This window comes from Cydia fagiglandana, chromosome 19 (assembly GCF_963556715.1).
Source record: "Cydia fagiglandana chromosome 19, ilCydFagi1.1, whole genome shotgun sequence".
Taxonomy (NCBI): domain Eukaryota; kingdom Metazoa; phylum Arthropoda; class Insecta; order Lepidoptera; family Tortricidae; genus Cydia; species Cydia fagiglandana.
The window spans coordinates 11944694-11967727 of NC_085950.1; the positions used below are offsets into that span (position 1 = coordinate 11944694).

Consider the following 23034-nt stretch of genomic DNA (forward strand, 5'->3'; position numbering starts at 1 on the left):
GATAAGGGAGGAAGAAACGTAGTGCGAGAGACATAAATGATAATCGTTTGTCCCTATCTGTCATTTCGACGTTTGTGTTAAGAAGAGACAAAATTGTCTATGGTTTCAGGAGCCAGTAGAGCAGCGGTACTGCGTCGAGTGTGACATGACCTTCAAGAGGATTGCCATCTTTAATAAGCACTTTGTTGAGCATCATTCGGGCCTGCCTAAACCTAAGTAAGTACAGGCGTGGCTCACTCTTTAGGTACAGGTAGCTAAAAGTACATCCGGTCCACACCAATTTTGGTGGCTAGCCATAAGCCGCGCGTGGCGCTATCGCCACTTAGCGGCCATATCTGTCCTGATCGTAACAGACGCGTTTTGTTAGAGAGTGCGAGTCTTCTACCTTGTACTATTATTTTATTCTGTGGTCAAGTGGAGTTCCTATTTAAAAGAGCTTGAGTTGGACCTTCCACTTCAAGTTAATACGGAACCCTCAGTGCGCGAGTTAAGTAAACTCGCACTTAATGATTGAGTTATCACTACACCTTATTAAAGTCCCCCGCCGCGTCTGTCTGTTTGTGTGTTTGTATGTTTGCGATAAATCAAAAACTACTGAACGGATTTTCATGCGGTTTTCACCTATCGATAGAGTGATTCTTAAGGAAGGTTTGTCTTGTCTATATTTTTTTAACCCGTGCGCACTGCGCAGCCGGGGCGAGTCGCTAGTTATTACTATAGAGAAGCCATACCACACAGTGAAATTGTCGCAGTCGCAACCTATACCACACGACCATAACAAAATCAAAATCAAAATCAAAATCAAAATCAAAATATACTTTATTCATGTAGGCCTAGCAACAAGCTCTTATGAATCGTAATTAATCTTAATCTAATTATCAGAGCAATTTATTGATGTTAATATTATTCCATAATAAAATTGGATTATTATACATGTCAAATTTAACACTAAGAATTTCACAAAAGGATCGTCAAACATTAAAAAAAAATTGTATAAAAAAATACTAGTCTAGAATTTCTAGAATAAAATCTAAATGTCAAAAAAAGCATAAGTAACAAACAAGTAGATAGTATTACATCGGAATATCAATTTCCTCATCAATAATCAACGTCGTCAATAACGTCGTAAGCGCCGTGAAATTCATGGCTCTTACGCATTTAGGTCACGAGATTCACGCTCCCCTTCCATAGATTGTTGTCGGCCGACAACTCATGGCGCAAAATACTAGTTCTCTCGGTTCTATACGTAGTAACAATAGTTCAATGCACTTGACCGTTTTTTTTTGTTGCAGGTATCCGTGCGAACATTGCGGGAGAGTGATGTCCAACAAAACTACGTTCCAAAACCATGTACGGCTCTTCCATGAAGGCAAGACTGACTACCGCTGTCACATCTGCGGCAAGGTAAGACCACAAACAGCCTCCCACACCGATGTACTTTTAAAGGTAGAAGTCTAGAGGGCCGCATCGCACGCATCGTGAAGAAGGGCGTTCTGTTGTACATTAGTATTGAACTCTAACAAAATGTTGGTGGTATAGTTCGTAGTTTTCTAACAGATCCCGACGGCTAATCCTATTGTCTATTGTTAAGTAAAACCGTACGTGCTACTTACCCTGCAAAAAAGGGTCATACTTATTCTATTTGGTACCTGAGCGCGGGCTAGTCCAACGCTCAAAAAACCAGTGTAGGTGCGCTCTCCGATAACGCGCCTTTGTTACGCATCTCGGTGACACATATTAGACTGGTTCTATAGTGTTCGACTCGCCGGCACTCAGTAACCGAAGTACGCAGGTTTTTATGCAGGTGGTTGTGGCACGTGGCACGAGCGGTTTTACTTAACAATAGACAATAGGATTAGCTCGGGCTCTGTTACAAAACTACGAACTATAACTACTGGGAATAAAAACCTACCTTTTACCAGTGGTAACTACTGACAGTACTGACCAACTCGGTTTGGTGGTAACTACTGGGTTTTTTTTCCCAGCTACCAGTGGTAAAAGGTAGGAAAAAAAAATCCAGTAACTCTGCTACCACTGGTAACAACTTGGTGGTAACTATAGTAGACCCTAATAACCAAACGGACAACCGAGGACGTAAAACTTCTTATTCACGCTCGCATGTTTGAAGGTAGGGTGAGAGTGATAGAGATACGATCCCAGTGTACGATACATACCGTACATTTAGATACTTAGATATGTAGGTAGAGTAACAAAATTAAGTTTAGTTTAACGGTAACCTTTTGGCTCGAATGGAAGTGGAAATATAGTTCTTTATTTAAAATTTATGTTTGGCGTTTCCTTTCAAGACCTGCGCCTAACATTGGTCCTTCGAACGGAAAAATAGCTATATTCAAAAGGAGATTTGGACTTGTGGGCCGGTTGGTTACAGTGCAGTGCATTGACGCGGTTAGCAACGCTACGTGGACAGTGTGTTTCGCGGTCGGAAAATTGTCGACTCCGTGGACGTTAAACTCCAATGATTTTATTTTGCCATTACTTTGGCGAAAAAGCGCACAGTGTGTGTGGCCGGTGCAGGTGTTCGCGCGGGTCAAGCTGTTTTTTTTGCGGGTGGAAGCTGTTGCAGCATCCACGCAACGTCACCGTCGTCCGTTTGGTTTGGGTCTACTATAGTGGGAATAACCCATCGCACGGTGCGGATCAGTGCACGCACTTGTGTGACTTTCAGACAGGAGTATTTTGAAATTTGGCGCCCCAGGCCAATAAATTTCGCCGCCCCAAAAGTCAAGGAAGAAAAACAAAATTCACACGCCGCCCTTGGCGGATTGGCGCCCCGGGCTATGGCCCGGATGGCCCTAGGATAAATACGCCCTTTCTATACAAACAATACCAAAATCCGTTGCGTGCTCATGTAGTATATTCAGTATTCTTTATTTAAATATTCGCGCCTGCGTTAACATGTTCGTTCCCAGTCTCACTCTCTTCCGTCATATCATATCGGTTTATCTATGACCGTGTAGTAGCTAATATAATTTAAATGAAATAAAATATATTCAAGTGTTTGGAAGTGTAGTGATGTGTATTAATTAATTACAGTCCACCTTCGGCACCCGAATATATAATAGTTCAAAATTCAAAACTTCATTAAAAACCTCCAACAACATATTTAACAACGACGCGAAAAGGGGGGTGGTAAGTATATGTTTGATGCTAATGTCTATCTGTCTGCGGGATCGAAGCTCTCTAACGGATGGACCGATTTCGATGCCGTTTTTTTTTACGTGAAAGCGAGGTTCCTTGCGGTGGTTCTTTAGCTATGTTTGATAGAAATCGATTCAGCAGTTTGAAGAGTATCAGCTATTTTCCAAAATGATGGAACGCATTTTTGGCATAAAATGGTATTTTTGCAATTTTGCATACACATGTAAATCGGATGACAACGCAATATTATGATGACAAGGAGCTGATCCCATGATGGAAGGCTGAGTCAGGAGGTGGCCAAGGGAAACTAATTTTATATGGGTTTGTTAGATTTGTCTTGATGAGTATTAGTTGACTGTGGAATGGAAAATACAGTAAGTAAGCCATAAAAGCTTGTGCCAAAAACATTATTTAAATTTAAATTTTAATAGTTATTTGATAAAGTGAATATTTTCGAAAAAAAATGCATTTTAGTTCCTGGGATATCAAAACATTTAGTTTCTTACTATTTCAGTATTTGTCGAAGGCGGACGTGCTGAAAAAGCATTTGGACATGCACAATAATGTAAAACTACCGAAGACCAAGAAGTGCAACATATGCGGACGCTTGTTTGTGGTAAGTGTTAGAGAAAAAACACAACACACCATCAAATTTAATGTGGCATTTCACGGGTAAAGATACCATATGGCGGTTGGCGCTTACGTCGCGTAGCATTATTATTGGAGCGTCGTTAATAAGAGCGTAAGCACCAACCGCCATAAGGTACCCTTTGCCGTGGAACGCCCCAAATATTAGTATACAGGACGATTCATGATAGTAGGAGATCCCACATATGGTCGACCTTCACCAATCTGTCTGACGGATGAAACTGAAAATATGAAAGAAAATATGTTCCAGAACATAAATAAATAGGGTTGCCTAAAGAAATATGGTCAATGCTATTTTTAATAAATTTTTGAAAAAAAAATTTTCGGCAAATTTCACCGATTTGTCTGACGAACGAAATAAGTTTCAATAGAAAGTATACAACTTGTACAACATAAATCATCTAGGTTGCCTATCTTTTTTCGGTCACTATTATGTGGTTCCCATGTTTAAAGAGGTGATTTTATATCGATAATTGCACTCATCTGTCTGACGCTTGAATTATACATCAAAATGATGGTAATTTTATTGCAAATACAATGGTATAGGGTTGCCTGCGAAAATCCGGTCACAAATAAGGTTTGCCAAGCTTTTAATTAAAATAAGAAGGGAAGACTTTTAGCGATAACTCATCAACGGCTTAACTGATCAAGTTGATTTCCAATTCAAGCTGTATGGAAATAGCGCCTTTTTGGCAACCGGCAATAAGTGCCCTTTTGATTGAGAATGGCACATATGTAACATTCTAACTTAAAGTTTTCCTTTTCAGAGCAACATAAAACTACGTTACCATACATACACACACACGGGCGAGCGACCGTTCCAATGTCCGCACTGCGAAACGGCTTTCTCGCAGCCGCACTGCCTTCGTATACACTTGATGAAACAGCACAACATTGACGCCAGGGTGAAATCGGACGGGACGATCACTGAAATAACTGGGACGGAAATAGTAGATTGTGTCACAAGGGAGCAAAGTGACGTGTTTACGGCGAGGTCGTACTTTGATTCCTAAACGAAGCGAAGGATTCTATACTAGAATCCTTAGCGTAGTGAGGGATTCAAGGGTATTACGCCCAATATGGAAATAATTTTGCTACCATGTGACACATACTGCTTTTCACGTCACCTATGAGGTAGTTGTAATGTTTAAAAATATTATTTAAGATAAAAAATAGTGTGCAAAAAAACTAGAACAGAAAAGTGTTACTTTGATCCGTCCTAGCAGCGAAGAAAAGTGCCACTTTGATCCCTCCTAGCAGGGAAGAAAAGTGCGATTTTGATCCCTCCCAGTAGAGAGAAAAAGCCCCTTTTCTAATTGGTGATGTGCAATAGTACATTTCAATGCAAGTGTGGAAAGTGTGTTATTATTTACGAGTCCCGAGATGTCTTATGAGCCGTAGGCGAATGAAAGACACGGGACAAGTAAATAATAACACTTCCACACGTACATTGAACGACGTTTTTTAATACATTTGCGAAAAAATCTAAATAAAACAAATGTTGGTTACATGAGTACGGTACACTTACAGTTACGAATTTTCCTTTGGTCTTGAATGATATTATTGTATATTATACAGCACTATAAACTACGTTCAGCGTTGATTTACATTGTAAAAATTAATCACATTAACTCATTTCATACAAAAACACTCATACAGTTGCAATTTAAGTTAATTATTTTGATGCAACAAAATTTTAAGTGAAAATAGCGGGCGCCGGTTTTACTTTTTCATTTTTCATTTTTTCTATTAACGACAGCCAACGTGGCAATGATAGTTCCATTCAGCCAAATAATAAAAAAGTTTTTTAGTGAAGCATCGTATTATATGTATAACGTTTTATTTATATAATAACTAATAAATATTTACCTTATATCTTATTACAATACTTTTTGTACGTAATAAATATTTAATGTCAAAATAAAATTTATATAAAGTATTTGAACATCCAAACTCTTTGGTGTGGACGTATCGATTACGGTCAGAATTAAATTTAAAAACGCTGGAAAAGTAAAAGCACTAGTTCGCAAAAACCAACTTTGCGAACGCTAAACAGCTACGAAAAGTAGCACTTTTTGAGCAACTGTATTAAACAATAAGTTACTGCCAATAACATTTATTGCCGACTGTACTTCGTACCAGATTATTGTATTGTATACCTATACATGTTTGCAAAATGTAGTTTTCATTTTCAACATCGGTACCACATAGTCCTTCCAATAAGGACGCTCGGACAGCTTATATGTATAAAGATGTCATCCTTATTGTAAGCGACAAAATGGTAGCTTTGATTATAAACTCACAATTTTCAAAGCGATACGGCTATAATAGCGTGTTTTGAGTTACGTCTATTATGTCTGCGCTATGGAAAGATAGCGTCGCATTTGCACCAACGTCAAGCAGTGGACTAGACGGACGCTCGGTAGACGCTAGTGCGGGACGTATCTTATATAGTATTAGGATAAGATTGATTTGCATGGTTTTATTATATTGTTACAAGTGAAGTAGTAAGTGTGAAATAAATGAATATTTTCAATCTTGTTGTTTACTTAGTATTACCAGAGTGTAGTACCTAAATTAAATCAAGAGCGTAATCGTAACATAACAAACAGTTTTCTCGCAGTCGCACTGTCTACGGGACGATCACTGAACTAACTGGGACTCACAATAAAAATAGTAGATTGTCAACCAAGGGTTGAAAAGCACCCACTTCTGTCGAAGTAGTTTGGCTCACTGCGTTCGAGCGCCAATAGTCCGAGACGGAAATGGTACCTTTGACCCGAGTTAAACTCTCTACTTTTCATATCGAATGCGAGGAAACCAAACAAGACAAGGCAATTTCGCAAAATCAGTAATTGAAGTACCTAATATTAGACGGCCATAATTTTTTTCCTTGGACATACTTGCAATCGGCGACTTTACATGTGTGAAGATTAATAACCCCTAGCTTGTATTGTATTGTAGTACGGGCAAGTCGTTTCCGCAACTCGACGTCTTGCGCCTTTTTTGCGTGATAGGGGGTGGACTAGTCTTGCCAGCCCAGCTCCTCGAGGAATCCTATCAAACCTTTGATGTTGAGTAGGACCTCGGGGAGGTCTCTCGGGGATCCGAGATGTTTTGCCCTGTATGGGGCCAATCCGCTGCATTCCAACACCACGTGAGAGGCTGTTTCTTCTTTCTCCATACACCCACGGCATAGAGGACTGTCTGGGACACCTGTTATAAAAAGATGTTTGTTAAAAAGTCCATGACCTGTTATGACACTGGTTACCATACTCAGTCGAACCTTTCCTAGTTGAAGGAGCGTCCTTGTGAGCTTACCGTTCATGCTAGGCATGGCTTGCTTGGCCTGTCTGCATCCAGCTTGGTTTAGCCAGTGTTCTGTGTGTAGTTTCCTTGTACGTGCCAGCAGCATTGAGCGTACCTTACTAAACGGTATCGGGAGGATCGGTTCCGGGCCAATAGCCCCCGCACCCGATCCTTGTCTGGCGAGCTCGTCCGCGGCGTCGTTGCCTCGGGATCCACTGTGTCCTTTGATCCATTGTAAGGTGATCTTATTGTTCTGACATACCTCCATTAGTCGTTCGTGGTATTCGTGTAGAAGTTTGGATGTGATTATATGGCTTTTTAGGGCCATTAAGACTGCTCTACTGTCGGAGAGTATGCGGATGGAGGATCCTACTACCTTCCGCCGCGTTAATGATGCCTAATATGCACTCAGCCTGGAATACCGAGTTATGGGCTCCTAGCGGAGTGGTGATTGACATGTTCAGGTCTTCTGAGAAGGTTCCAGAGCCTGATCCGCTGTCTGTTTTGGACCCATCAGTGAAGATTCTCAGCTCCCAGGGATTGAGTCCTTCGAAGTTGTCGTCCTCAAATAATTGTATTTTGTACCTTTTGTCAAAGATGGCTTGTTTGTGAGTTCGATCCGTGCCCGCCATGAGCACCGGAAATTCGCTGTATACCTTTTCCAGGCATGTTGTGTGAAGAGCTCCTGTGGTGTTAGACCATATATTGAGGGTTCGTAACCTTACCGCTGAGAGACTGGCCTCTTGTTGTATGTGTAAGTGCAGCGGTGAAAGGTTTAGCATGACCTCCATGGCTGCAGTCGGAGTGGACCTCGTGCAGCCAGTGGTGGCCGCGCATGCGTGCCTCTGAAGTCTTTGTAGCTTGTCTCGTAAGTTGCCTAGGTTTGTTCTTGGCCATCAAACCAGAGCACCGTAACAGAGTAGGGGGCGGATTATAGTCTTATAGAGCCAAAGGGTAATTTTCGGTTTAAGTCCCCACCTCTTACCAATCATCCTCCTGCACTGCCAGAAGATTACTCCTGCCTTGTCTATGCGTTTGTTGATGTGATTGTTCCAGTTGAGTTTACTGTCGAGAGTCAGCTCTAAGTACTTAACTTCATCGGTCAGCTGTAGCTCAGTCTGGAAAAGTTTAATACCCCTAGCTTATTTAGATTGCAATATTTAGGTACGACACAACACATTTTTTAACAAACTGCAGTAATTTTAAAATTATTCATCATTATAGTACCTATGAAAATCAGCGGGATTATTGCCTCTTACTTTTTAATTTTATACTTTTTCGTTCTAAAAGCCGCAACAGACTACCGGACCGCACCGCGACCTTGGTGCGCCGCACCACGTAATAACATAATAGGTATATAATAGTACATTATTGTCGAGGCTCGAAAGTAGCTACTTGCTGGCTGAGGATTCGTTTTAAACGGACGACCTTGGGAGTCCGTTTAATTGAATCCGAAGCCAGCAAGTAGCCTTCCCATAGACTTAATAATATATAAAGACGGTGTCTCAGCGAGCTGTCACTGTTGCCACTTTTGTTTAGTGTACGATTAACAATGAGGCCCACGTTGCTGTAGCCATGTCGATAAAGTCATATCGATAAACTATCGACATTTCTTGCAATTTTAATTTTACTTCAAAGGCTTAACGATACCTAAAATGACCAAAAACGCTTTTATTCTTTATTGTGGTTATCAGATTACAATTTTATAGTCACGCCCCAGCAGGGAACCAAGGGAAAGTTCAGATATTTAATTAAAATACATAAATACCGCCTAAAATAGGTGTTCCGCAATAATTGAATTATATTATTATATTATAATATATTCATTATCCATTAGCATTTCAATTATGTTTATGTTTAACGAAGATATTGAAGCTTCAATTAATCGCTATTTCGTTCCGCTGTGTAGCGTTTATCGATATATAACATGATTAAAATCGACTTTTCACATCCCTAAAAGAGCACACATATACGCTTTTACGCACACATATACAGACTGGGCGCATCAAGAAAGGCAACACTTGATTTGAAGTCCACCTTGTCAACAGTATGGTTGTCCTTTTTTGACAAACGGCATTTTTAACGAGCGAGGAGAGAGAAATGATACTAGTTGCTGCGCCTTGAAAGAGAACAGAAAACGTTGGACCCTTGAGCCTTCCAGCCGAGTTATATATACAGTGGAACCTGGATAATTGCAATCTCAAGGGACCGGCCAGTTTTTGTCAATTAACCAGGTTTTTCATTTAAGCAGGTCGTGTCAATTAACAAGGTTCAAAAAATCGTTGTGTCAATTATAGAGGTTTTCATTAATAGAGGTTGCGTTCTGACAAATTTCTTTTATGGAGGTGCAAATAACCATTTAAAGTAGACTTACATGCTTACGTTCTGGGTTTCTGGTCTATATATTGCTTCTGTCTATACTTGCACTTTTACACTACATTAATTACCACTTTATTTTCTTATCATTTGGGTTTGAAAAATTCCCTTGAATTGTAGAAGAAAATTTTATTAGAATGTAAAGAGCATACTTTGTTTTTTATTGATCAAAACTATTTCACCTACTACAGGCTGTGATAGATACCCAATAAATAATTTAAATTCTGGATGGAGATGAGAGAGAGAATAAAATGATCATTTCTATTCAAATATTGTTTCTAACTGCTGTCTACAACTACATTATTTCAATTACAGAGGTAATAAGTAAGACTTGTTTCAATAATAGAGGTAAAAACAAGAGCAAAAATAACGGATTTTTAGCACAGTGTCAATTATAGAGGTCTTAAGTTGCGGTGTAGTCAATTACAGAGGCAAAATTACGAAAAGCACTAAAATCTAAATTGCAATTATAGAGGTTCCAAAATTTCAATTATAGAGGCCTTTTGGTCTCAAGGGACCGGGACCGGACTTTTGGTTGCAATTATTGAGGTTTTCCATTTATCCAGGTGCCAATTAACCAGGTTTCACTGTAGTGCTTTTCTCAAAAATGGTGCAAGAAATATAAATATCATAGAATTATTTTACAAAAGCAACGGTTTTACATATATATTTTGACAGAAACCTTGCCGCCTTTTTATTTTTTTTAATAAAAAAATAGAAGTGTATTTTTCTGCCAAAAATACCCCAACCTATTTGAGACATCTAAATAGTCGCGATACTAATCATCTGTTTGGCTATTTAATGGGCCTGTGCCTTCATTTGATATGGTCATTTCAACTTTTAAAAAGTTTGGAACTCGACAAATAATGGAATTTGGAATGGTGACGATGGGAAGAGGCCAGATGGAATAACACTGGTTCCCTGGAAGCTGGGTCGACCCCTCGTCTGGGACGCCACGTGCGTGGACACGCTCGCTTCGTCCCATCTTCCAGGGCTGGCGCCGCTGCCGATGCGGCCGAGAATCTCAAACGGCGCAAATATGCAGCCCTAGACACCGGGTGCATGTTTGAGCCGTTCGGGGTGGAGACGCTTGGGCCGTGGGGACAAGGCGCGCACAGCGTATATAAGGAACTGGCCAAGCGCCTTATAGACGCAACGGGTAACCGGAAGGCTGGAGCTTACCTCGCTCAACGCATCAAAGTATTTTAAATATTAAATAGAATAGAATAGAATCCTTTATTGCGAACCATGGTACATAATAAAGTTGTTACAATAAAAATTTTTAGAACACATGGCACCCTGGTAGGGCATTGCAAATTAATCTTATGTCTAGTTATTTATGGAACATTTTTTTAAACTAAATACTGTTACGTAACTGTAACAATAAATAATACTGTTAAATAAGATAAATAAAAATCCTAAATAATAACAACTTTATCCTAGCTTATTTCTTGTATTAAGTAAGTCCTATGTTAACTTATATTTAACAAAAAGGGTTAGTAATATTGTTAAGAATTAATAATTATTAGTAGTACTTATACTTATGAAAATTTATCCTCCATAAACTCTTGGACCGAATAGTATGCCTTCGATATTAAAAGTAGTTTTAGTTTTGACACGAATGGGTTAAGGTTTTTTATATTTCTTATATCGTTTGGCAGCTTATTATAAATCTGGATTGCTCTGAAATAAGGGCCTTTTTTGTAAATATCCAAAATTGGTTCCGGGGGGATGAGGTTATTGTTACGACGTGCACTTTTACAAAACTCAAATAACTGTGTGTTCTTCATGACAAAAGTAGAAATTTCTAAGATGTAGAGAGAGGGGAGAGTTAAAATTTGGAGATTAGTGAAACGTGTCTTACAACTGTCTGTTTGTCGTATATTGGTTAGTATGCGGACACATTTTTTTTGGGCTATAAGGAGATCGTGGGCGTCACTGCTATGGCCCCATAGAATAATACCATAACGTAACCAGGCTTGGGCGTAAGAGTGGTAAGCGGACAAAGCGCACTCTGTATGTGTGTTTGACTTCAGAATGCCCAGAGCAAAAATAAAACTTGATAGTTTAGATTGAACTTTAGCAATGTGTTTTTTCCAGTCGATATGATTGTCTATAGTTATTCCTAATAAAGTGCATTCAGTATCTTCATTTATATTTAAATCCTGCAACAGCGGTGTTAGATCGGTAGGTTTTTTCTGATAGGGCCTAAATTGCATAAGTTTTGTTTTGGTTGTATTTACTACTAGGTTGTGATCCTGTAGCCAGTCAGAGATATTGGTGAATGTTTCTTTTATATGAGAGTAATCGTCAGAGTTGTTGTCATGTTTAAACAGGAGAGTGATGTCGTCGGCAAATATGATACATTTATGGTTGGTTATTTTAGGAAGATCGTTTATATATATTAGGAACAGCAGACATCCTAATACGCTGCCTTGGGGGATAGAGCTGTTGATGGTGTGCCATTTAGATTGTAGTTTCATTAATTGGTTGGAGTCTTTATGGTAATGATCTATTTGTACGTACTGTTGTCTATTGTTGAGGTATGATTTTAGCCAGTTATAAGCATTGCCACGGATCCCGATTTCATACAGTTTGTTGAGCAGTATTGGGTGTGAAACCCGGTCGTAGGCTTTAGACATGTCCAAAAAAAGACCAATTGCATAGCTTTTAGTTTTAAGATGTTCTAGTACTCCTTGAATAAATGTATAAACAGCTAAGGTGGTTGATCGATTTTGGCGGAAAGCGAATTGGTTTTCTTGTAACAAGTTAAACTTTTCTAGGAAGTTATAAAGTCGGTCGGCCATGCATCTTTCGAATATTTTTGAGATTGTGGGTAGGAGAGCAATAGGTCTGTAGTCGGCAAGGTTACTTTGTTTTCCACCTTTTTTTAAAATTGGTTTGATAGCTGCTATTTTAAATTTGTCTGGAAAACTACATTCATGGATAATAAATAACAATTGAATTAATAATATAACTAATTTTTATCTTGTAGTTTATTTTATTTTCATAAATTTAGTGCTAAATAACTTTAAAAACCAATTCAATATCGTACAATAGGCCGAAAATGGAGACACTGTCTATAGAATAAGATCATTTATGTATGTATACCCATTTTTATACAAATAAATAATTTCATTTCATTAATTTCATTTCATTTCATTTACAAACGTTTAACTGTGGCTGTATAAGATGCCTTTGCTCATTTACGCAAGTGTAAAAAAATATTTTTGGTGTATTCCTTTTGGAGCCTTATGAAATCGAGTACCTAAATAGAATTCAACGAAAGAAATCAGGAATAATTCGTTTTTAACAATTTACTTACATCATTTTTTATAAAAAAAAAGGTTCAACGTGGGATTAATAAAATTAAACAATTACCAATTGTTCCAGGCGAGGAAAAAATTATTATTATTTGTATCTCCGTTTTAAAACTCTCGGGTCTTTCGAGCCCGGTCATTTATAAGGCGTGCGTGGGGATATGGATCCAACACGTAGAGGCCGTTTGGAGAGATTTGATGTCATGTAGAACGCCTGCTGGAACCCATTCACGGGTACATCAATAAATACCCGTGAACCGGTTTCAGCAGGCATTGGAAGCTATTGTAAAGAATATGGTCAGAATACTGGTCTATGGTTTAAGTTTGGGTGGAAAAAAGACTGGGCTATTGCAAAGAAGTCCGGACACCTGCCATAACATTGCTTACACAAGTTATCGAGACAGGTGGTGACTCGCCACTCGTTAGATGGGCACCTGATGCGCCATCGTAAAGACGGCCAGGTGCAACACCGGCGTGAGCGGCTCAGGGGTGTCGAGAGGTGGTGCTGCGCTTTCTCCGAAGTTACTCGCGGCGTTATGCCCTTTAACACTTCCACCCCTGGAGCATATAGCTCTAGCGACTCCTCTCTGGACGGCCAATGAAGGCGAGCCAGAGCTGAGAGTCCTGCGGGTCCCCTTGGGGTCCACTCCGACCGACGAAGACACGCCGGAGACGGAGACCCTGACCGACTCTCGGGAGCACTCGGGTCCGTGGGGTCGTTACTCCCCAACAGCTCGCCACAAGCTGCCCTGCGGGCTTATTATTATTATTATTGTTTTGGGGTTTTTATTTCTCAGCATAAGCTGGTAGTTAATGTCAGCTACGGGCCTAAGCCAAGTAGATGACTTATTATTATTTATGGTTTATATTTTATATATCTCCTTTTTCAAGGGTTGTTTGTTTGTTATGCGGGCCATGGCCAAGCATAATAAAACATTTCTATGTATTACAAACTATCATTTATGGTCGATGAGGTTAAAAACTTCCTAGTTAATCGGCATGTATTTAAGATTGTGGCTTTTTGTATTGTGTATATGATGTAAGAGGGGATTTGTAGGGTTTTTAGGCTATTGTTTAAGGTTTTGGGGACTACTCCAGTTGTGGAAATTATGATTGGAACTATGTGAACTGTATTTGCATGCCATTGACGTCTGAGTTCTATTGCCAAGTCTTTATATTTTGTTAATTTTTCATTGGTTGTTGACTGCAGATTGTGTGTATTTGGAATCGCTATATCTATTATGTAAATGGTCTTATTATCTTTGTCGAAAAATGTAATGTCAGGTCTATTAAAATGAATGGTTTTATCTGTTATTATTGTCCTATCCCAGTACAGTTTGTATTGCCGGTTTTCGTGTACCGTGGATGGAGTATATTTATAATATGGTTTTTGTACTTCAATAAATTTGTATTTGTGGGCTAGATATTGATGGACTATAGAGGCTACCTGATCATGACGGTGTTTGTAGTCTGTTTGTACTATAGCTTTACATGCGCCTGTTATGTGTTGGATGTTAATCGGCATGTATTTAAGATTGTGGCTTTTTGTATTGTGTATATGATGTAAGAGGGGATTTGTAGGGTTTTTAGGCTATTGTTTAAGGTTTTGGGGACTACTCCAGTTGTGGAAATTATGATTGGAACTATGTGAACTGTATTTGCATGCCATTGACGTCTGAGTTCTATTGCCAAGTCTTTATATTTTGTTAATTTTTCATTGGTTGTTGACTGCAGATTGTGTGTATTTGGAATCGCTATATCTATTATGTAAATGGTCTTATTATCTTTGTCGAAAAATGTAATGTCAGGTCTATTAAAATGAATTGTTTTATCTGTTATTATTGTCCTATCCCAGTACAGTTTGTATTGCCGGTTTTCGTGTACCGTGGATGGAGTATATTTATAATATGGTTTTTGTACTTCAATAAATTTGTATTTGTGGGCTAGATATTGATGGACTATAGAGGCTACCTGATCATGACGGTGTTTGTAGTCTGTTTGTACTATAGCTTTACATGCGCCTGTTATGTGTTGGATGGTTTCGGGGGCACTATTGCAATGTCTACATGAGTCAGTCGGTCGGTCCAAGTCTTTAGTGATATGTTTTCTGTAGTTGCGGGTGGCTATAACTTGGTCCTGTATTGCTAACATAAAAGCTTCGGTTTCCGGGAAGAGTTCACCCTTCTTCAGCCAAGTATTTGATAGATCCCTATCTACAAACGTTTGAGCAAGATCAGCGTGGTGTCTTCCGTGAAGCGCTTTCTGGGCCCATTCCGAAGATTTTTGTTGTGAGGTTACAATTTGTTCATTACGTTGGATATTTTTATCGTGTAGATTAAGGGGGGTGTAGCGGTCATCTATTTTTACTGTGTAGGAGTGTAATGTTGACTGCTCGGCTTTGGTGTGGAAATAGTGCCTGAGGGTGGTTATTTGCTTATTATGTAAGTTAGTTAAATCTATTAAGCCTCTCCCTCCCTCTAGCCGCGATAGAGATAATCTTTGCGTGCAGGATTTTGGGTGGTGTTTCCTATTTTTTGTTGACGTTGTGTTTATTGTGCGCTGGAGCTTCTTTAAGTCGGACTGTGACCAGTTTATGATGCCGAAGGAATACGTTAAGACCGGAATTGCAAAAGTATTTATAGCTTTAACTGTATTGCGTGAGTTTAGGTGTGATTTGAGGATGATGTTAAGTCTATGTCTAAATTTTCTCCTAAGTTCGAACTTCGTCTGCTTTTGATGTATCTGTCTGGACTGTTGAAACCCTAAATATTTATATGTGTCTTGTTCGCTCATATAATTAACCCGCTCTCCAGTATCTAAGGTGTAAGTGTTATTTTGGATTTGTCCTCTATGAAATGAGTGTATTTTGCACTTATCTACGCCAAACTGCATACCTATATCTGTGGAAAACTCTTGCGTTATGTCTGCCAGCCGGAACAGTTCTGTCACATTATCCGCGAAAAGTTTAATATCGTCAACATACATAAGGTGAGTCAACCTGTAGTGTGAATTGTCGTGTTTAAGTTTAAAGCCTGCATCAGTCTTGTCAAGAAGTTCGGATAGAGGGTTTAATGCCATGCAAAACCATAACGGGCTAAGGGCGTCCCCTTGAAAAATTCCTCTCTTAATACTAACAGGTTCAGTAATCAATGTTTTCCCTTCTTGTTTCAGAGTGAGGGTTGTCTGCCAACTATGCATAGCAGTTTGTAGGAAGTCTATTATCGATGGATGGATTTTATAGCGGTGTAAAATATAAACGAGCCAGGTGTGGGGTACTGAATCGAACGCCTTCCTATAATCAATGTACATGGTGTGAATATTTCGTTTTCTTCTCATTGCCTGTTTCATAGCTACTGAATCTATAATTAATTGCTCTTTACATCCTTGACTATGTTTCCTACAACCCTTCTGCTGCTCTTTAAGAATGTTATGTTGTGACAGGTGACTGTATATGATTTCGCTAATGCATGCGGTTAAGATTTTATAAAAGGTTTGAAGACAGGTGATAGGGCGGTATTTCGCGGGGTTTGCAGTATCATTGTCTTTAGGGAGCATATACGTTCGGCCTTGTGTGATATAGGATGGCATTGTTTCCGGAGATTTTATAAACTGATTCAGGTATTTATGAATATATGGGTGTGTGCAAGTAAGTTTTTTATACCAAAAGTTGTGTATGTTATCAGTTCCAGGAGACTTCCAGTTATGTGTGCGCTTTATTACCTGTACGAATGTGTCTATTGGGATGTGCTCAAATTCCATCATTGGGATGGCGGGTGTAGTGCTTGATTCTTCATCATTGATCCATGCTGCATCTTCGTTGTGTTGCACCGGCCTTTCCCATATATCCGCCCAGTATCGGCGGAGTGAGTCCATACTAGGGATTTGAGTGTTACCTGACTGATTTTGTTGTGCTCCTGCTGACGACGACAGTTTTCTGTAGAACCCGCTCTCGTTGTTTGCAAATAGTGCGTTTTGTGATTTCCTCTCCGTACAAGTTAAATATCTCTTAAGTCTACTAGCAGCTGTGTTTAATTTTTGTTTTAGTGTATCTAAGAAATGTTCAGGTAAGGTGTTTGGATTTTCGAATGTAGCATGCGTATGGTATGTTGTTTTTATCGTTTCTACTGCTGCAACTATCCTTCTGCTTCTATTACCTCTTAAGTACTGTGTTAGGCGACCTATATCAGCTCTATATTTATTTATTCTGAACTCTAATCTTAACTGCCATTTTGGTTTATTAGGTTTTTGTATTTTACCAATACTGGCGAGTTTGTCAATTTTTACCCCCATGTAGGCGGCTGTTGTGTATGCAGAAGTATAAATAATATTTTGAAATGAAATAAAATCTAATTGGTGTGAAATATATTGGGGAATGACATGTTTATCTAGGTAAGTTACTACTGACATAAGCTTTCGGGACGTTTTTAGTTTGGGGATATGTGGCCTTTCTGTAGGGTGTATGCTTTTGAATATATTTAAATTATTTTTAAATTGCTGTCGAATCACATCTTCATTTATATTCGTCACATTCTGTCGTAGGTGCTGTTGGCTCCTTGTGCAAGTGCCTGTAGGTGAATTATATTGTGTTGGGCTTTGCAGGTCTGTTTGATTACTTACCTCCTCTTGTTGTACTGCATCTAAGTCGTCAAAGGAATTATGAGTGGTGATGTTAACTATAGGACTATCTGTTGGTGTTTGTAATTCGGGAAATGAATTCTGTCTTGCCAGAGTGTTAGTCATTCCTAATTCGGTTTTGATTTTATTCTTAATCGTCTCTATCTTTACAGCACTTACCATCTTATTATTTACTATTACTCTCCTTTGGTCGGCGATTCGTTGTTCTGATAGATGCGATAGGTGGGGAAAGTGCGATATGAATTTTTCGTGTAGTTTTTTTCTATATGCTGTCATATTAGTTTCTGCTTCAGTTACCTCAAAGTAAAGTTTCATAATCATCTCATTTATGTCTGGTGTCCACGTCATTCTCTCTCCAGTTGTTACTGTGGTTGTATTGCTATTGAATTTTGGTGAGTGTAAAGTTTGTGAAAATAGATTACCTGCGGATATTTGTGAGCCAAGAGGTTCGGTTGTAGTTGCTAAATATATTTCGACCTCTGAACGGATTTTGTTTAAGGTAGTTGGTGACAGTAATTTGTGACTTAGTATAGCTCGACGTTGGTCTCCAACTCTCTGTCTTGAGACGTCCATCTCAGGAAACATCGCTTGAAACTGTCTGTGCAAGGGTTCTAAGTATCCACGTTGAAGTGTTTCTAATTTACTAGTGATTAGATATGTACGCCAAATAAACCTATTCATTTCTTCGGTCCACCTTTTTCGCGTACGTGTCGTGTTTGTAGTGGGTGCAGGGTTAATGGCACGCGCCTCCTGCACAACATCTACAGACATTAAAGATGTTGGTGACGATACAGGTGATCGTGGGGGGAGATAGTTGTCAGAGTGATGAGATGAGCTAGGTGATTGGAACAAACTATATATTGATGAACTCGGTGATGAAGGATATGAGACGGTGTTGGTGACCTCAGGCATTGTCTGATGATCTGCATCGGCTGTAGCTTCGACATCGGTGGCCCGCCTGCTCAGCTCCCGATGACCGGCTGTAACAAATTGTTCGACGGGAGCCCGCCTGCTCAGCTCCACATCGCCGTTGGATCGCATGCTGTGGCACCCAGCAACGGCTCCAGATGCGCCCCGACGATTACCCTCGGGAAGCGGCCCCGGACGTAAAGATCTCGATCGTAACTGCATAACTACTAACGTGAAGGAAGCGAGACAGACAATAGGAAGGAAGAAGAAGAGAGAATAGGAAAGTTGAGATCTTGGTTTGGGAAGGGTTCCTAGTTGACATTGGAAAACGTTTTTGTACCTCCCTAATAGGGGTGCGGTCTAGATGCTTCGACCATATTTATCATAGTACCACCAACCCGTAAGCCCGCCCACCACGTCAAGGTGATCCCTTTGGGGGGTTATTATTATTATTATTATGAGCCTATATTGTCCCACTGCTGGGCAAAGGCCTCCCTCTTATTTCTCCACGTATCCCTATCACCTGAAGTCTCCCACCAGTCTCTCTCATAGGTGTCAAGCTCGTCCCGCCATCTCCGACGAGGTCTGCCGTGACGCCTTACAGTCCGTGGAAAAAAAGACACTATTTTTACATTTTGTTTCCACCCAGTTGTTGGTGGGATGGGGACGCAGAGTAGTACACCACTATATAAAACGATATAAACGTATCACTTTCTGCGCACCTTTTAGAACAACTGATCCACCTTCAGATGACAACAACTGATCCCACTTTCAGAGCATGAGATGTGAAATTTTTTTTACAGTACATAATTATGGTCCTATTTTCCTGCAATAATGCGTAAAATAGCACTTTTCAATTTCATGCGCATGTCAACAGTTTAAAGGGCCATATGTACTGTAAAACGTTGTACGATACACGTGCGAATAGGTAATTCGCAACTCGTGTCAATTTAAAACACTCCCTTCGGTCGTGTTTTAATTTATCGCCAATCGTTTCGAATTTCCTCTTTTCCGCACTTGTATCGTAAATAACTATTTAAAACATTTTTATTTCTTACCCGCTATTTCGCCAGTACTAAGGTAATTCCCCAGTAACTACATTCCCACGCTAAATATCTATTCCTATTCTTTGACCTACTAACAAGTACTGAAAATTGACCAAACCTTCTAATTCTAAGGTTTGGTCAATTTTCAGTACTTTGAAGGCCATTTTCTCTTAACAGGTTGAGTTAGGGCAGCTAAAAAAAATACGTGTCCGTTATTTTAGACTACTCTACAACATATATCAAAATAAATCAAATCGGAGTCGGACAGTTGGGTACCGTTCCTTGTAAGAATGAGCCAGCCCTAAGGTCACGCGCAGTCTCTAACGGTCTTTTTATTAGGTCCTGAAAATGATTCTGAGCGTTACGACTGCCCGGCCCCAAGTTTTGTTAAATAAATTAAATAATATTTTACTAGTTTTGATAAAGTACTTACATATTTTCGGAAATAATAGCTTTGAACAAAAAATGCGTTTCAGTTTCTGGAATATCAAAACATTTAGTTTCTTACTATTTCAGTATTTGTCGATGGCGCAGGGGCTGAAAAAGCATTTGGACGTGCACAACAATGTAAAACAACCAAAGACCAAGAAGTGCAACATATGCGGACACTTGTTTTTGGTAAGCGTTAGAGATAAAACACTATACTACACACCATCAATTTTAATGTGCAGACTAGGGAATGCAATCTCGCACGAAGATTGGCGATTCGAGATCTCGCACGAAAAATCTGAATCAAGATAGGGAGTTTCGAGATCTCGACCGTCATACTTTCGAGGTCGAGATTTAATCTCGACGAGATCGTGATTTGACAAAGTAATTAAAAATGTGTTATTTTGAGCAAAAATCTTTAAGAATTCCGTATATACTACTTATTTAGAGTACGTCATGTTTTATTTTGAACAAATTAATCAACATTTAAAAAATAAGCTTCTTCCTTGTCGTATCCTCATGGCTGAGGGACGTGACGAATGTGGACACTTTTCACCAGCGCTCTCCAAGCCACTCTGTCTTGGGCCCAGTGCATGCTAGCCTGCAATGTGGCGTTTGTCTCTGACGTTATTCTCTCCGCCCAACGCGTGGCCATACGTCCACCCCTACGCTTCCTTGCCATACGGCCAGTAATAAGGAGCTTTTCTAGGCTATCTGGCCCTGCCCTGCTCAGATGGCCAAAGAAACCAAGTACACGTTGGGAGCAAACAGTGGAGAGCCTCGTTGTAATGTTAAGTTCGTCGAGAATTGATGCATTTGTACGGCGTTCAGTCCATGAGATCCGGAGCATTCTCCGCCAGCACCACATCTCGAACGCATCTATCCTGCGACGGGTTTCGGTTTTGATGGTCCAGGTTTCGGACGCGTATAAGAAGATCGAGAAAACAAGGGTCCGCATTAGTCTGATCTTTGTTTTGCGGTTTATGCTTCTGTTATCCCATATTTTCTCGAGTCTTTTCACCGCAGCTTTGGCCATCTGTGCTCTTCTAACTACCTCTGAGCCGCATTCCCCATCGTCACTTATTTGAGATCCCAGGTACACAAACTTGTGAACCACCTCCAGATCGTGCAACTCGTATGTTCTCTGCGCTTTACCAGGGCGGTCAATAAACATCAACTTCGTCTTACTTCTGTTGATTTTAAGACCATACTCATTGCTGACATCGCTGAAAAAATAAGCTACTTTTATTAAAAAGTGGTCATAATTATTTTTAATATTACAAAATTGTAAGCAGAGGCAGTAACTGCTTAGTTGATATTTTTGACAAGCACTCAGTAATTTAAAAATAAAATAGGGTAAGCGAGCAAATATCATAAATAATTGTGACTTTTGCTCGCTTACCCTAACGTTGTACGTTAAGTTTGTCCGACTTTTCCGCACAGAGCGCGCCACTGTGCTTTTATCGTCAGTTAAAGCCAGCCGCACACAGTAGCACTGCCTGAACAACATGAACCTAAGGTCAAAAAGATTACTCAGAACAAAGTAATTCACACGGAAAAATCTTTCAATCTCGTTCGAGATCTCGAAAATATTAATCAAGATCTTGACCGATATTGCTAAAATCGAGATTTCCTGTCAACGAGATTGAATCTCGAAAATTCGTGCGAGAACTCGCGAGATCTCAAAATTGCGAGATCGAGATTGCATTCCCTAGTGCAGACATAGAAGTTTTTGTGGCAAAATAAAGTGATTGACAAAATTAAATATCGGCATGTCTGTTATCGATGTTACCTTAACGTTATACTTAGATATTTATTACATTTTATAAGAAGATAGCTACCGCGAAATACACAACACGTTCGACAACTTCTTCTCTTTTGATATATTGTCTACTGTCTCTTTCAATGGGAGGAAGTGCAGCCGGTGTTTAACCCTATTCTTTTTTCTTTTTGTTTTCATATTTGTGGAGTGTGGGATGGGTGAAAAAATGCCTGTCGAGGTGTTGCGTTTACCAATTGGATCACTTGAGCTAATCCGGACAATGAGGAGCTCACTTGGAGACTGCGGGGACGCCCGAGCCCCCCTGAAATAACCCACCGGGTCCTCCCGTCCAGTCGCCAACTGGCACGGTGGAGCTATTCCAGGATTTTTCGCTAGGTGGCGGGGCAGCCTCTCGCACGTGGCTGTCGTACAATTGGGCCCCCAACTTCCTGCGGTCGGCCACCGGCAAGACCGTGCCTCGGATCCCGCTACCCTCCAGCGAGAGCTGCTCGGCCCGACGTCACTCAAGGATCCAAAAACCGGCATTATGCAACACAACTGACAGCAAATCATCCCCCAAAGGCACTGGTACTCCCGCTCATAGACGAAACGCAGCAAGGCTGCTTGGCGCCTGACTCCGGCGGGAGGGTGGTAGCAAACCAGGCGGCCCCTTGCGGGACCTACCACCGCTGGTTTGGACGTAGTTTAAGGACATACCCGGGTCCTCCCATTGAAAGTGCACCTCACCAACATCAGGGGGTTGCACTCAAATATCGATCCGGTCCACCACCATCTTGAAACCGAAAAACCGCACCTATTCTTTTTGACGGAGACGCAAATCAAAACCCCAGCGGACGCGTCGTACCTCAACTACCCAGGCTACTCACTGGAACATAAGTTCAGAGCACGTGCTGGGGTCTGTGTGTACGTCCGCGACGACATTTGCTGCAAGCGTCTCCGTTGCTTTGAGGCTGCCGGGTTTTCCACTTTGTGGATTATGGTCGACTCGGGCTCAGAGAAAACTCTGTATGCCTGTGTCTACCGATCGCACAGCGGAAACCAGGAGACAACTAGGCTCTTTGACCACCTTACTGAGATGGCAGATAAAGCCCAACAGCGGTACCCCGCGGCTCAACTCGTATTCCTTGGGGACTTTAACGCCCACCACGAGGAGTGGCTGTTCCCGTACAAGAATACTTGCCACGCTGGGAGGGAAGCGCGCAAATTTGCTGTATCCCTAAACCTTACCCAGCTGGTAAATGTTGCGACGCGGATACCGGATGTTACTGACCATACACCCAATTGCCTTGACCTTCTGCTGACAACTGATCCAGACAGGCACTCGGTTTCGGTCTCAGCTCCGCTAGGATCGTCCGATCACTGTCTGGTGAAATCCGTGTCGATCCACTCTCCTCCTGATCTCTGCCCTAGGGGCACGAGG

General features: G+C 40.5%; 1 protein-coding gene across 5 annotated transcripts in view; it reads left to right on the forward strand.

The window, feature by feature from the left end:
- LOC134673730 (zinc finger protein 37-like) overlaps positions 1-23034 on the forward strand; it is a 103259-nt gene that overhangs the window by 8143 nt on the left and 72082 nt on the right. For 2 of the 5 annotated variants that reach the window (XM_063531736.1, XM_063531734.1), the window contains exons 7-8: positions 110-216; positions 1293-1404. In XM_063531736.1, the coding sequence (XP_063387806.1) occupies positions 110-216; positions 1293-1404 (219 nt within the window). Of the gene's footprint in view, positions 1-109; positions 217-1292; positions 1405-3673; positions 3776-4574; positions 6421-19918; positions 20021-23034 lie in introns of those variants that run through there. The other 3 variants (XM_063531739.1, XM_063531738.1, XM_063531735.1) reach the window with 3 other exon arrangements.